At 33.7% G+C, this 16,292-nt stretch overlaps 1 protein-coding gene across 2 annotated transcripts in view; it reads right to left on the reverse strand.

Moving 5' to 3' along the window:
* Positions 1 to 16,292, reverse strand: part of KIFAP3 (kinesin associated protein 3) — a 152,312-nt gene that overhangs the window by 57,605 nt on the left and 78,415 nt on the right. For both annotated transcript variants that reach the window (XM_029935002.1, XM_029935003.1), the window contains exons 11-14: positions 10,248 to 10,348; positions 2,600 to 2,708; positions 1,245 to 1,357; positions 552 to 717 (exon numbers count right to left, since the gene is read on the reverse strand). In XM_029935002.1, coding sequence (XP_029790862.1) covers positions 552 to 717; positions 1,245 to 1,357; positions 2,600 to 2,708; positions 10,248 to 10,348 — 489 coding nt within the window. The remainder of the gene's footprint in view (positions 1 to 551; positions 718 to 1,244; positions 1,358 to 2,599; positions 2,709 to 10,247; positions 10,349 to 16,292) is intronic.

Raw genomic sequence — 16,292 nt, forward strand, 5'->3', positions numbered from 1 at the left:
ATATTACCAATACTTCAATGCACAGAAAATACAGTGTAAGCTATTAGATCAGTTCTTATGAATCCTTAGCATGCTTGTAACTTTGTCCTTTCTTCTACATTTCTGTGCTCAGCGAAGACAGTTCATAGTAGTACTGAAGTGAAAACACCTCTCTGAAAATATAAATGAAGGACAATGTAAACACAGAAAACTGAAGAGTCATTTGACTGGCTCAAAGAACTTTATGTGTTCACAGGTATGTATGCAAAGAGGACCTGGTATTTAGTAGTTTTAAAAAGGCAGGATAAAAAAATAAGCAGGATAGGGAAGGGAAATCATTATTAAGATAACATATTGTTAGGAAAAAGAGTGCATATGCATAAGAGGAGACCTACTGAACACCTTTCTGGGAGGAAGAAACTAGAACTAGAGCTGAACATTGAGGTGTGGGAAGAAAACACGCTAATTAGTATAATCATGGTCACAAAATACTGCTCTAGGAGTTGCTCTTATCTGCAACAGAAATAGAAATAACTTAATAATTACGCAAAATGGAAATACTTAGCACAGACCTGGTTTTAGTTTATCCTTGAGGTATGGGACCAACTTGTACTCCTTAAGAACCAATTCCCAGTCTAAGTCTGGAATGGTCAAATTTGCAAGAGTTCCCAAACATTCAATCACAAACTCCTCTTCCTCATCATTAGAGATCTGGGCTGCAAGGTCCCCAACATAATCCTAAATAATACAGAATTTTAATACAAATTTAAAATATGATTTCTGCACAAGAATCAATCTAATAATGTAATCATAGGAAGAAAAAGTACATATCAAATGCAATTTCTTGTTTTAATAATTTTGAGCCAAATTCCTATAGGAACCATTGGTTTAAAATTTATTATTATTTTTTAGTTGCCTGTATACCCAAAGTGGGGCATGAACTCACAATCATGAGATCAAGAGTTGCATACTCTTCCAACTGAGCCAGCCAGGTGCCTCAGGAGTCGCTTGTTCAAAAGGCAAGACAACTGGAGTGAGGATGGAAGGGTCAGGAGTAGGGATCATAACACTAAAACAACTCTAAAACTTAGGGTGGGATTTCTAGAAGCTACAGTTACAAGAATGCTGATAACAAAAGAACCAACTTGGGTCATGAGCTAATATTTGAGAAGAGTTCAAGTGAGAGTTTTATTTCCAAAGGTAGGACTTTAAAGCTTCAATTCCCAGGCTTTTTTAATAGACAGAAAGAAAGAAACTATACTCACAATAAATAAATTTTTCGTTGGTCCATCATGCTGGGAAATGTTCCTAATCATTTTCATCAGCAATGGATCCTTAAACTTCAGAGCCCTCTTCATGAGCATCTTCAGCCCATTTCCTACAAGAAAAACAGAAAACTCCTCCAATAGAATTAAGGTTCACTTAAGTTTAATAAAAATTTTTTGTTTACAGTTCTCAAAGAAACCCCAATTTACATATAGTAAAAGGCCTGAATCTTAAGTGTACAATAGATTAATTTTGATTAAGTGTAAGCCCCTTCATACCCATATCAAGATACAGAGTATTTCCATTTATTACACAAAGTTTATTCCCTTCTCAGTCAATTCACTTCCCCAAATGTAATCACTTTCCTTCTCCTTTTCCTCTTCCTCCTCGTTTTCCTTCTCTTTTCCTTTTTAAACACAGGTTAATTTTACCTGCTCTAGAATTTCATATAAATGTTATCACACAGTATGTGCTTTTTGTGTATGGAATATGTACCACAGATTTTAAAAATGTAAATACTTTTTGATCCAGAAAAGTTGTACTTCTAGCAGTTTATCCTAAGAAAATAAAAATGGGAATTTGAAAAGTTTCAGAGAAAGGAAAATTATTGCAGCATGGTTTGTGACAGAAAAGATGTGGCAACAAACTAAATATCCAAAATAGCTGATTCAATTACAGAAAATCCTTTAATGGGTTATTTTGCAACTATTGGCAATTATGTTTTATAAAAATATTTAATCACATGGAATGAGATTCAAGATATTACTAACTTAAAAAAACATATTATATATAGATTAAAAGAAAAACAAATTTTATCTTAAAACTATGCAGAAGCATTGTACCAAAATTTTACCTACGGTTATCTCTGGATGGTGGAAGTAAAGATTTTAATATTTTCCTATTTGCTCATTTGCACTTAAAAAAAAAAAAAACAAAAAAACAAATAAATATACTTTCCAAATAAGAAAAAACTGAGAGCAGTTTCTGAAATATCATAATGTATGACAAGCTATTTTATGAAGGCACTATAGAAACAAATATTTAATACATTTTTATTGTATTATTTTACACAGTTTTGTTTCATCTAGAAATGTTTTTAAAAATCAAATTTCAATTAAGGGTTACTAAATCCTGGTTTATAAAATATTACTAAAGGTAAGTGTTTCTACTTATGATAGAAGAGTATTTATTCTGAATCTATCTGACCTTTAAAGATTGAAGCTATAATTTTTACAACTATTTAAAAACAGAATTTACACAGCTACTATAATTCTTAATTCCTTATTGTTTCTTTTCCATCATTTGCCAGTTACCATATGATTAAAGTTTATCTATGAAGCTCAAAAGCACTAACCTTCACAGATAAGCTGTACATTCCTTTTGTTAGCAGCAAGATTAATGCAGAAAGAAATGAGTTCCAAGTCAATTCGTTCATCTGAACATTCAAACAGCATCTTCATTAACTAGCAAAAAACACATGGAATATTTTATTCAAAAAACAAAACAAAACAAAAAACCACACCAAAAGCACCAGATGTATTTTATTACAATATATTATCTTAGGTTATGTGATGGGAATAATATAATACAATTACATTTCAACCTAGAAATGGTAGGCGTGGGGCACCTGGGTGGCTCAGTCGGTTAAGTGTCCAACCTCAGCTCAGGTCATGATCTCATGGTTTGTGGGTTTGAGCCCCGCACTGGGCTCTGTGCTGACAGCTCAGAGCCTGGAGCCTGCTTCTGATTCTGTGTCTCCCTCTCTCTCTCTCTCTCTCTGCCCCTCCCCTACTCATGCTCTGTCTCTCTCTGTCTCAAAATTAAATAAACATTAAAAAAAATTAAAGAAAAAAGAAATGGTAGGCTCTCACTACTGACTAACTGAATGAATAAATGGTTGATGAACTACTAGATGTTCAGTATTAAATGTAAACTACAGAGTACAATGGATAATACAGGAAGAATATTAGATATAGCCTTTATATTTAAGAAATTTAAAATAGTATGTAGAGCAGAGCATTTTGAGCAATGAAAATCACTTGTGCAAAGGATATAATAAGAAAGAAGAAAAGAAGGCAAACATGGTTGGGAGTAAATGAAATAGTGTTCAGATATAAGAAGGTAAAAGCCAGATCATGCAGGGTCTTGAAGTATATGTCAAAGAATTGGGGCTTCATTTTAAGGCTAATCGGAAATCATTAAAGGCTTCTAAAAAGAATAATGTCAGGGTAAGATCTGTGTTTCAAAAGGATATGGCCAGTGTGGAAAAAGACTGAAACAGAGTGAGAAAATGTAGGAAAAGCATCTAGGACCTCTAGGACTTTAGAGGAAAAGTCCAGGTAAGATGATGACTCTTGGACTACTCAGGGCAGTGGGGCTGTGGAGATGGAGATAAAAGGATGGCTTAAGGCTACACTTAGGAGTGAGAATCAAAATGGGATTTAATAACTGATTAGATGTTGGGATTAAGGGATAGGAAGGTTCAAAGATGACTCCCCGGCTTCTGCACTGAACAGCAACACAGACGGTGGTGCCCACATTTACCAAACAGGAGAAACCAGAGTTAGGAGGACCTGAAAGGGAAGACAGTCATTCTGGTTTCAGATGTGTTGAGTTTAGTAAGCTGCCTATGTAACAGTGTGGTGCAGATATTCAGTAGAAATTATAAATGCAAGCCTGAGTTAAGAAGATATGTTTGCACCGGAGATTTAGGAATTGTTACGTACGGTTGATTACTGAAGCTGCAGGCTGGATCCAATCATTTTGGCATGCGTATAAAATGTGAAAAGAGCTCTACTTAGTAATAAGAGAAAGAAAAGGCAGGTCTGAAAAGTAACAGACAGAAAAGCAGAAATCTAGGAAAAGGTAGGCTACCTATGCCATCTATCTGTAACCTGGATTTGTCATGCTGAGAGATAGTTGCTATAATAAAGGAGAAATGAACAAACTTTAGGCTATGTTTCTGAGAAGCTAGTCTTCTATTACTGGTAAATCAGCAGATTAACTGAGTGTATGTTATGTAAAGATATTTTTCTCTGTGTCAAATGGCTAAGACATAGGAAAGCCATTCTAAAATGCACTACCTAAGAATTCCTTATGTTTTGCCTCAGGGCACTATAATACCTTTTTAGATCAATATGCCTTTGTGAATCCAGCACAGTACCTTATATACAGGAAGTGAATAATAGCTATCTGTTGACTGGTTAGGCCCTATTCTGTTAAATTTTGTTTTCATTATTCTCTGTGTTAGTTTCACATAACAAGTTTCAAAGAGGATATATGATCAATACACAAAAACCAACTATATTCCTATGTGCTAGCAATGAACAACTAGAAACTGAAATTAACACAATCCACTTAACAACTGCTACAAAAAATTATACCTAACTAGGTACAATTCTAACAGAACTATACGCATATATATATATATACATATATATATATATGCTGCAAACTACAAAACACTGTTAACAGGTGAATAGTTGGCAATATATCATGCCTTTTTCCAGAGGGTAGCTCTCTAACCACAAATGTTGCTATTAACAGAATCTTTAGATAAGGAATCATTAATACTTAATAATATTACAGAATAAAAAAATTCTATGGCAAAACTAAAATAATCTTAATCTACTGAATATACATTTAACAGATTCTGCTATCTATATATTAATTGCTAATTAAAAGCACAAATTAATAAAAATGTAGGTGATAATCCTTAATTAATGAATTAGTATGTTTTTCATACTCTAATTAAAAAGTTACTATAGATTTCTTCCAAATTTTTACTCCTGAAACTTCTTTATAATAACAAAAATCTGTTACATCAAAGCAAATTATCTGTTGCTATTTACTTGAAATTGACCTTGTAGTATGAAAATTGCCCTTATAAATGGGGTTAGAGGTGATCTACTTAGAAGCTGAGGGGTTTTGTTTGTTTTGTTTTGTTTTTGGTAATTTCTATGTTAAATCCTGTGGTGAAGCAATCAGGAGCTAGATTTTTAAAAAATAATGCACAGTTTGAAATCTTATCCAACTACCCCCCCCAAATCAAGAGAAATTAGGACTAAATGTGAATGAAATGTATCATGATACAGAATTCGTTTTTCATAATAGGAAAGAGAAACACTTCAATTTTAATTAAAGCATTCACATTTTAAAATAATAGTTTCCTTGAAATTCCATGAGCAACATTATGTCTCTAATTTGATTGCTACCCCTGGTACTTCAAAAGTAAGTGTAATTGCTGACAACTAGGAAATATTAAAACTAGATTTGTCCTGTTTTAACTATGTCCATTGTCATCTTTTACTAATTTAATGGGAAAGCATTAAAAGGGCTTGGGCCTGTGCAATGAAGAGGCAATAGTGTTCAATCAGACAAGTCCCATATTGAGTATCAGATACCAAAGACTCAAGACTGAAATCACTGTGTCTAGACTCTCTGGCACCTGACTTCACTTATTTACCAGTGACCAGAGGCCAACCCCCACAGCTCTCTGAATTCACATACACCTCTACCACTGCCACCCCCCCACCCAAACATCTTTGAATGATTATGGCAGAACTCTGCATGCCTCAGGAATCTCGGCTGACTGGCTACTCCTTAACTCTGCTGTTTGAAGTGATGCTCTGGTTTCTGAACTTCAGCAGATAATGGCAGGCAGGAGCAAAAGGGGCTGTCAGAGAGGACGTTTACCAGCATTCAGCTAAAAGAAGCACGTAGATCAAAGAGAGGCCAAATAGGACAACTGTGGTAGAAAACATGTGGATCACGATGAAGATTCCTACACACTGTTCTAGGGCAAAATATTAAATAACGCCATGACATCATTACCTAAACATGTACTTTGGCCATTCTAATACCAATAAATACTTTTATAGGCATCTGGATGGCATTTACACCTATTTAAACAAAACATGCATCTTAGAGGTCTAAATAACAATGAACTGTTAATGTGTACTTTTAACTATTATTAGAATACAACTATTAACTCCTGGTTATCCCCAAGAATGCTTACCTGAAACAATTCACCCACTGAGACCATTAAGATCGTATATAAAGTCAGACCAGCCCTGGACCCCAAATTTTGCAGAATGCTGATATAATAGGGGGAAACAGTATAATATACTGGATAATTAGAGGCACTAAAGTACAAAAGAAGAAAAGCAATATAATACTGGGAGATATTATGAGGCATATTGAACATATAAGCACCTACTCTGAGTATTAAATAATTTACAAAAATTCTAATTATAGGTTTATTTTATAAAATGCATATAAGGCAGCATTTAAAATGGACAGTGAATGGATCCAAAATAATGTGAACGATTTGATACCTTACTAAGAGTACCTTATTTTTGTATCGTGTCTTATGGTTTATAAAGCTCTTATCTAATGTAATTAATGTATAGGACCATATTCTACTTTTTTGTCATTAAAATGAATAAAGGTGACTACTGAACCATAGCTTTCTTTCTTTCAAAGTTATTTTAGGCTTTTTGTTTATCATGCTTGACATTTTTTTTTTTTAAGAGAGACCAGGGAAATGGTGCAGAGGGGGAAAGGGAGGGAAAGAAAGAGAGAGAGAGAGAGAGAGAGAGAGAGAGAATATGAATCTCAAGCAGGCTCCACGCTCAGCATAGAGTCTGACACAAGGCTTGATCCTATGACCCTGAAATCATGACCAGAACCAAAATCAAGAGTTGGGTGTTCAACTGACTTGACCACCCAGGTGCTCCTTGACAGTCTTTACTAAACAAATATTAATGTGCATAATTTCAAAGTTAACCAAGTATTACATTAACTCTAAGATCCAAACCTCAGATACAGCTTTAATAAGAACAATCAGTTATGATCACAAAGTTTTATTTTGTTTTGTTTTAAGGATTTTATTTTTAAGTAATCTCCACATCCAACATGGGGCTCGAACTCACAACCCTGAGATCAAGAATCACACATCTTACCCACTGAATCAGCCAGGTAACCCAACCAATAGTTTAAAGCTTTACTACTTTTAAAAACATTACTCTGAGTAGCCTCTATCTCTGAAAGGAGTATCTTTTTAACTTAGGAAGGAAGCCTGGAATTTTCAATTTAATCCCAGACTTGCTTTCCACAATTTTGTTATTCTATAATGCATGTTGCACTGGGTGGCAATCAAGACATGTCAACTTTTCCGTAAGTATTTCAAAATTGAGCCTTATAAGTCACAGGCTGGACAGCACTTTCAGACCAAATATATTTGAGAGTATCATTTGGTTTCTCAAAATATGGCCTCATACTAAAAAGCTTCAGGATGTTTACGATGTAATTTGGTAACATCACCTCACCATTCCTATAAGGGTTGAATTTTTATAAAAAATTATAAAAAATACTGACTACTAAATAGGTTTTGGAAGATTCTGTTTATGAAACATAGTTCATAAATGTTCTGAAAATCTCATTGCAAAAATGTTTGATGTTAAAAATTATTAGTCAAGAAAACATACACGAATATTGTTTTTGAAAAGGTCTGGGAGAAGTTTCCACATACAAAGTTTTCAACTGCAATAATAATAATGTGTCAGAAATGACCTAAAGAGGCTCTTATTTCCACTTCTTTAAAATAAAGTTTTGTCTTATGGTTGAGATTATACATTCTAAGAGAGGAAAAGTCCAATTTGAAGATTCACCAGAGCAAGTTTTCCATCCCCTTTTTATTTTACATTTCTTTTTTATTTAATGTTATTTTCTTTAAATCTAATCTGGATAAAAAGTCAATCTAGGCAAGAATACTATTCTTCTTTGGCTGCTTTCCAATTCATATCCTGTAGTCAATGAAGTTCTGACATTAAATGGGATTGAAAAAGGAACACCCTTTGAAACTGCAAAGCAGAACCCCTTGGAACATATGGAGTGAGACTGTAGTAAATCACCTGTAATCTCCCTTTGACATGGCTACTCTTTTATTGAAAACTTGTTTGACAAAGAATTTGATTACACTTTGCACTGGCTACATTTCTGACATGTGCTATCTCTGTAAGAAGCCCTTGCTTTGTTAGATAAGATATGCTCTATATTCTTTGAAGAATGTCTATTTCCTATAAACATAATTAGTTTATCCTCTTGATACAAAAGGCTAAGAAATTACCCTTGAGAATTTATCAGCTTTTTAATTACATGTAGATAAAGTATTAAAATTCTAGAATAGCAAATTCAATTTCAAAACCATCTCACTAATTCGGGATGAGTAAAAAAATAGTAAGAATAAAAAGAGAAATTATGGTCTATTTTTACTACATATTAATTATCTCTCAAGTAATATATATTTAATAACTTATATTAGGTTAATGAGGAATTGCCTAGCAGGAGTTTTAAAAGGAATTACTTTTCTAAGTGTGGCTTACTATTCATATTCTTCTAAAGTGCTTTTTTTTTTTTTTATAAACTTAATCTTTATTTATTTTTGAGAGAGAAAGAGAGAGCGAGGAGGAGCGGGGAAAGGGTAGAGAGGGAGAGGGAGACACAGAATCTGAAGCAGGCTCCAGGCCCTGAGCTGTCAGCACAGAGCCCAAGGCAGGTCTCGAACTCACAAGCTGTGAGATCATGACTTGAGCCGAAGTCAGATGCTTAACCAAATGAGCCACCCAACCTGGATAATAAACATACAAAAAAAAGTTCAACCTCACTAATATTCATGGAAATGCAAATAAAAAGAAATAGAGACATTCCATTTTTAGAGAAATTATATTAGCCAGTATTGTTAAAAGTGAAATGGTAGGAAACAGCTCAAGTGTTCACTGAAGGATGAATGGATAAAGAAGATACACATAAATGATTATTACTCAGTCATAAAAAAGAATGAAATCTTGTCATTTGCAGCAACATGGATAGAGCAAGAGAGTATAATGGTAAGTGAAAAAGTTCAGCCAGAGAAAGACAAATATTACATGATTTCACTCATATGTGAAATGTAAGAAACAAAACAAATGAGCAAAGGAAAAACAAAATAGAGAGACTCTTAATTATAGAGAACTGATGGCGACTACAGGGAAGGTGGGTGGGCGGATGGGTGAAATAGATGAAAGGGATTAAGGAGTGTACTTGTGATGAGCACTGGGTGTGTACGGAATTACTGAATTACTACTGTATACCTGAAACTAATATAACACTTTATATTAACTACACTGGAATTAAAATAAATTTTATAAAAGGAAAAAAGTGGCCTGCTAGAAATATACACATGCCTTCTTAGAAAGTAATATGTCAACTACATAAGTGTTTATACCTTTTGACTTAGTAATTCTACTTTTAGAAACTTAAAATTTTTTTAACGTTTGTTTATCATTGAGACAGAGAGAAACAGGGCATAAGTGGAAGAAGGGCAGAGAGAGACACACACAGAATCTGAAGCAGGCTTCAGGCTCTGAGCTGTCAGCACAGAGCCCAAGCAGGGCTCGAACCCACAAACTGTATGACATGAGCTGAAGTCAGATGCTTAACCAACTGAGCTACCCAGGTGCCCTGACTTTTAGGAACTTAAAGAAAAACTCAGGGATATGGATAAGCATTTATATACCATATTTATTCCACATTATTTCATTTATTTACATATGTTTACTTACTTCTGTGTTTGTGTGATAAGTTGGAAAAAACATACAATTTAACAATAATTAATAATATACTTATGCAACAGAATATTATATAACTATTAGAAATAATTTTTAAAGACTGTTCAATGACATGAGGGAATATATTGTGATCTATTAAACATAAAATCTCATATGTTATTTTTTAACTATGCAGAAGGAAATATACTAAAATGTTGAATGGTTATCTCTGAATTTGGAATAAAAGTTATTTTCATTTTTATACTGCTCTGTATTTTCCAATTTTCTATCACAAATTTGTATTATTTTTAAAAGACTATTTTTTCTTTAGGAAAAATGTTTATGGCAAATCAAGAGAAGCAAATGAAAACTACCTATTTTTTAATGCTTTTTAAAAACATTTAAACCACTTACCTGTGGTATACAGTCAGTGTATGCAAACATTGATTTAAAGCGATCATCCATGCTAATGTGGTAAAGAACACACATTGCTATTTGTTTGTAGTTTTCATTACCTGGGAATAAGAAATCATGGACATGATTAAATTTTTGGTATAACACACTCAAATTAATATGTTAATACTTTCAACCTCCTGAATGAAATGCTTACACACCTTAATATAGAAAATATTTTGACCTCCCTATTTCAATTTTGAAGTCTGGAATATACTGTCTGTGAAATATCACTAATTTATAAGAGATAATGTGCATTTTGCAAGGTATATCTGTGAAAAAAATTAACTACAAGCCAAAGAATTTATTGTTTCAGTTGCCTACTGTGAAACATATTGGGTCACTGGCTTCCCCACTCTTGATGTTCCATCAAAATATGTGACTAACCCAGTTCCTAACAGTGATGATATATGAAAAATAGTAAACAGAAACTGGAAAAATAATCTAAATGATAAAAGAAGTACAATAGTATTTGTAACACTAAAAAAATACATGACTATAAAATGCTAAGGGCTGTAAGCAGACTAAGGACTGCCTGAGAACTTCTGAGGTAAGGTTATCCTGACTGGATGCACCTCAAAACTGAAAAAAGAGAAACAAATATCAGAGATTGAAAAATAAAATGGGACTCTATATATCATGCAATCCTTCTTGCTTTCAGATAGGTCATATTTTAAGGTCCTATTTATGATCTCTAAGTCAGTGACAGAACTAGAAGAGTTGTTTAAAAAGTTTTATCAAAAAACAATATCCTTTTTGAAAATTCTTGGCTATGAGAAATATTTGAAGATATCTGGGATTTTAAAAAATCAAGCAGGCAAGTAAATTTAATTGATAAATAATATATGGAGATTTTAAATGTTTTAACATGGAGGATAAATTCAGCACCTTTACCCTTGTGTCTACCATACCAAAAAATTACGAAAATACTTAAGGGTTTTTAAATTTGTTTTAAATTCTTAATAAATTTTTTGATATATTAGGCATATCTTTTCAGATGATTAGAAATTCTTAGAGGACATGAACTTTGGTATTCTCACAAGGCTTAGTAGAACACATGATAGTTTCTTAATAAATATCTGCTGACTGATTTTAATATTTAAACAGCATAGTGATTATAGTAAACAATCCTGCATTGTATATATTTGAAAGTTTCTGAGAGTAAATCTTAAAAGTTCTAACTACACACACACACATTAACTGTGTGAGGTGATAGATGTGTTAACTAACCTTGTTGTGGTAATGATTTTTCAATATATACATATATCAAATCATTACATCACATACCCTAAACTTACATAATGTTATATGTCAATTAGATCTCCATAAAGCTGGAAAACAAGGAGCAGTATTACATTAAAAAATCAGAGGCTAAAACAGAAGAAATAAACACATTTATTCAAAGACAGAAATTACTAAATTCCATAAGAGATTCAGATTTGAGGCAAATATTTTAAAAGTTACAGGAGACCTTTTACAAGTAAGTAAAAAAATACAGTGACTCTCCATCTCTAGCTCTTTGTTTTCCTCAAAGCTTATATGTCAGATATATGTCATGGGACACCTTAGTGCCTCAGTCACTTAAGCACCTGACTCGTGATTTCAGTTCTGGTCACGTCATGATCTCACAGTTTCTAAGTTCAAGCCCAGTGTTGGGCTCTGTGCTGACAGTGCAGAGCCTGCTTGGGATTCTCTTTCTCCTTCTGCCCCTTCTCTATTTGTGCTCTATCTCAAAATACAATAAGTAAACTGTAGAAAAGATTCATAGATACTACTCAAGCATATTTTCACACCATTGAAGGCATACATTTATACTTATTCTAGTATAAAACACACCTGTCATAGGAAAAGGAATCTTATATATATATACATATATATGTGTGTGTGTGTGTGTGTAGATACATGTGTGTGTGTGTATATATATATATATATATATATATATATATATATATATATAAAATTTGGTAAAGAAGAACAAAGTGAATCTTCAAAATGATTTGTCAAGTAAATATTATCATCCCTATGCTTCAGAAGAGGAACTCAGTGCTTAGAGAAAAATACATATTTGCTACACAGCCTTGTAAGTGAGCAGGGATTTAAACTCTGATTTTAAAATCTTCACCAGGTTATGTTACAATAACTCTCAAACACTTCTGTAGTTGATAAGATGAAATGGCATTCTAATATTGAGTATAAAAGACTAATCTGTACTGCCTAACATATGACAAGATAAAACATTTTTGAAACAGAATTTTTAAAAAGCTGGATTTTTCTATCTTTTAAAATAGTTTGGCTTTCAATATCAATGTAAAAATGACTTCCTGGAATAAAACAAAAACAATAAAATCCATTCCTTATCTGATGAATACATACTAGTATACATTTTCATTTTAACTAAGAAATCTGTGAATTCACTAATGACTACTCAGAATACAACAAATGCAGAAACTACATTTTATATGTGAAATAACACTTATTTTATCTCATATTTTATGTCTGTTTCTTTACAACATTATAATTTATAGAAACTTTACAGAATAAAGAGCTCAGGTGAAATCATTTTAGGTAAATTTCAGGTCCTTTCTACTATTGGAAAACTTCACTACACAATCCATGGAGAAGACAGACATGGAATTAGAAAGATAAGCTCTAAGGATAATGACCCTAGGCTTAGATGAAAAGTAAGATATAATAAGATAGGAGAACATATACTCAATCTGAAGATGAAAGCTAGCAAGTCAGAAACACAAGTTAGATGTAAAAAAAAAAAAAAAAAATATATATATATATATATACATTGAGTATTTGGGGGTAAGAATTCTATTTGGAAGAAGATGCAATGCAAAAATTGTGAAATTACTCCAAAATGAGGAAAGTATAGACAAATTGGGTATACCATCCATTCTAATGTTTTGTTCTTGCGATCAAAGCAATCTAGAATCATAGATCATAGAATCATAGCAAAGAATCATAGATACTACTCAAGCATATTTTCATAGCGTTGAAGGCATGCATTTACACTTATTCTAGTATAAGACACATCTGTCACAGGAAAACAAATCTTTGTGTGGGTTTTCTTTTTAATGTTTATTTATTTATTTTGAGAGCGTGTGTGCACCTACATGCATGAGAGCAGGAAAGGGGCAGAGAGAGAGGGAGAGAATCCCAAGCAGCCTCCACATTATCAGTGTAAAACCTAAGGTGGGGTTCAACCTCACCACCTGTGAGTACATGACCCGAGTTGAAATTGAGTCAGATGCTTAACCTGCTGAGTCACTCAGGCACCCCTGCACAGGTTTTCTAATATGTAGGTTAAAAGTGAAAAAATCTGAGGCACCTAGGTGGCTCAGTTGGTTAAGCATCCAACTTCAGCTCAGGTCATATCTCATGGTCCATGAGTTTGAGCCCCATGTTAGGCTCTGTACTGACTGCTCAGAACCTGGAGCCTGCTTTGGATTCTGTCTCTCTCCCTCTCTCCCCTTCCCTGCTCATGCTTGTTCGCTCTCTCTCTCTCTCTCAAAAATTAACATTAAATTTTTTTTTAATGAAAAAATCCAACTTTATTCTCTAAGGAGGAGGGTATCCTTATGGTTTGGTCAGATTATACTTCGCAGTATTTAACTTTTTTTTCCTAGGTATTGAGATATTTTTTAATGTTTTCAAGTAGTGTCCTTCAGCAAACTTTCATATTCTTTTTTAATTTTAATTTTTTAACATTTATTTTTGAGAGAGAGATAGAGACAGAGACAGATCTGGACAGAGACAGAGTGTGAGTGGTGCAGGGGCAGAAAGAGAGGGAGACACAGAATCTGAAGCAGGCTACAGGCTCTGAGCTGTCAGCATGGAGCCCGATGTGGGGCTCGAAGTCAGAAACTGCAAGATCATGATGGGAAGTCAGACGCTTAACCGACTGAACCACCCAGGCGCCCAAACAAACTGCCATATTTTGAAGGCAAATCTCCTTTTCCTGCTATTCCAGTTTTTTTTCTATATGTTGTTCAGCTGTGGGTATATTCTAATCCTACTTAACTTTTACAAAATATTTTTAACAAAATATTATTTAAAGACATTTTCTCTATGTAGTAGATTTACTGAAAAGTAGGATTCCAATGCACATAACTTGGGAAATGGTAAAAGATACAAAGAGAATCAATAACCAATGAAAAGATTCTTCACATCAAAGTAAATCACCGAACAAATTAAAATTCAATGTGGAACTAGGGATGAAGAAATAAGCTATTCCATGCTTGAGGATAGTCAATACCTGCTATCAATGAAAAGGATTTTAAAAAGCAATGCTCTAAGGTGGTGCATCATTCATATAAGATGAGAGAAAAGATTCACTCTTAAGAGATCTGTACTCTATAAAATAGGTAAAAAGAAAGCTCTGTTAGAGAGAATGCTAATACACACTGATAATGTAATCTATATAAGGGTAATATATATAAATGTGTATGTATATATATGTATACATATATGTATATATACATAGCTTCCAAAAGATAAATCAAGGATAAAGGATATGGGACAGGATAGGAAGCCTGGAGTAATATCCTAAAATTATAATAAATTTTAAAAAGCAGAAGAATAACATATGTAAGAAACAGAGCTCAGATTTGACAATAATTTAATTTTTTTCACAGCAAAACTAAATTAGTCAGGAAACAGAATGATTCATTCTTCAGCCAGTCCCGAGTCTGCTCCTGTGTGTTGTCCCTTTTCTCTCCGTGCTTGTGGCCTCAGGTGAAAACTCCCTGCAGCTCTCTGTGCCTTCCTAATTCTTCTCTATTGTGACCACTATTAAAAAAAACCTCTGAACATGTCCCCAGTTCCCATCACCCCCCTCATAATCTGTACCTAAAGTGATTATCATGCCCAAAAGCATGCTGAAAACGAAAGGGATGAGGTGGAAGCTTCAGGGAAATAGTGCTGTCCTGAAAGCCTGGTAGACAGCCAATCTTTTTATAACCAGAATTGTTTAAAAAAAGGGAAAAGAGAGAGGGTCAAGCAAACAGTGATACTGTTCCTCTTGTATGTTAAGCATATGTTTTCTCATTCACCCTTATAGCAAATGAAGGGGTAAGTATATCTTTGATTTGGAGATGAGGTAATTATATTCATTAAGGTTATGAATCCTTCCAAAAGAGACAAGACTTTCTGTTATTATAATTATTCCTTAGTGACATAGTACAGGATGGAGAAAAAATTAAGACTATTAGACCTGAGAGTCTTGGAAGGACAGTGGGAAGGTGGCAGAAGAGGGGAAGAGAGATGAAATGCAGAGCAACCATCAGTTACTTACTGGAAGACCTGTGCCCAGATACAATAGGTTCTAAAGGGTCAAAGAAGTTCCTGACAGTGACAAAATGAATTATCCCCCCAGCAGTTCGGGGAACTAGCTCTTCAGCAGTTCTGAAACTCACTTTCACTAAATTGGACAAGAACTACTATCAGGCAGTGTTTGATTTTATGAAAAAAAAAACAAGATGCTACAGAAGCTTAAAAGATGAGTGGCACTAGTAGCATAACATGTGGTTAAGGGCTCAGGCTCTGGACAGGCTGGGTTCAATTTGTGACTCTTGCACTTGCGATATAGTCTGTGAGTGTTATTTAAACTCTGTGCTTCTCTCGCTTCATCAGTGAAACTTACGTAACAACGGTACCTAACTCAAAGGGCTGTTATGTAAGGATTAGTTAAGAGAATTCTGGTAAAGCAATTAGTAGTAATGAATCTGACACAGTAATAAACCAAGTCAATAAATATGATTTCTTACTATAATTATTATATGAATAAGAATGTTTCTTTCTGTTTTACCAGCAGAACAGTACTATCATGTGCACCTAACACATGTATTGAGTTTTTCTATTTTCAAGATCAGATCATAGTCAGAAATAAAGCAGGTGTGAGAAGCAGCGGAGATTTCTCTAACATGAGCTAGACAGGGTTCAGAGGTTTATTCCAAGTCTGTAGCTAAGCCACTTGTCCTTCTACTCAGTCACCTTCCT

This window comes from Suricata suricatta, chromosome 3 (genome assembly GCF_006229205.1).
Source record: "Suricata suricatta isolate VVHF042 chromosome 3, meerkat_22Aug2017_6uvM2_HiC, whole genome shotgun sequence".
Classification (NCBI taxonomy): domain Eukaryota; kingdom Metazoa; phylum Chordata; class Mammalia; order Carnivora; family Herpestidae; genus Suricata; species Suricata suricatta.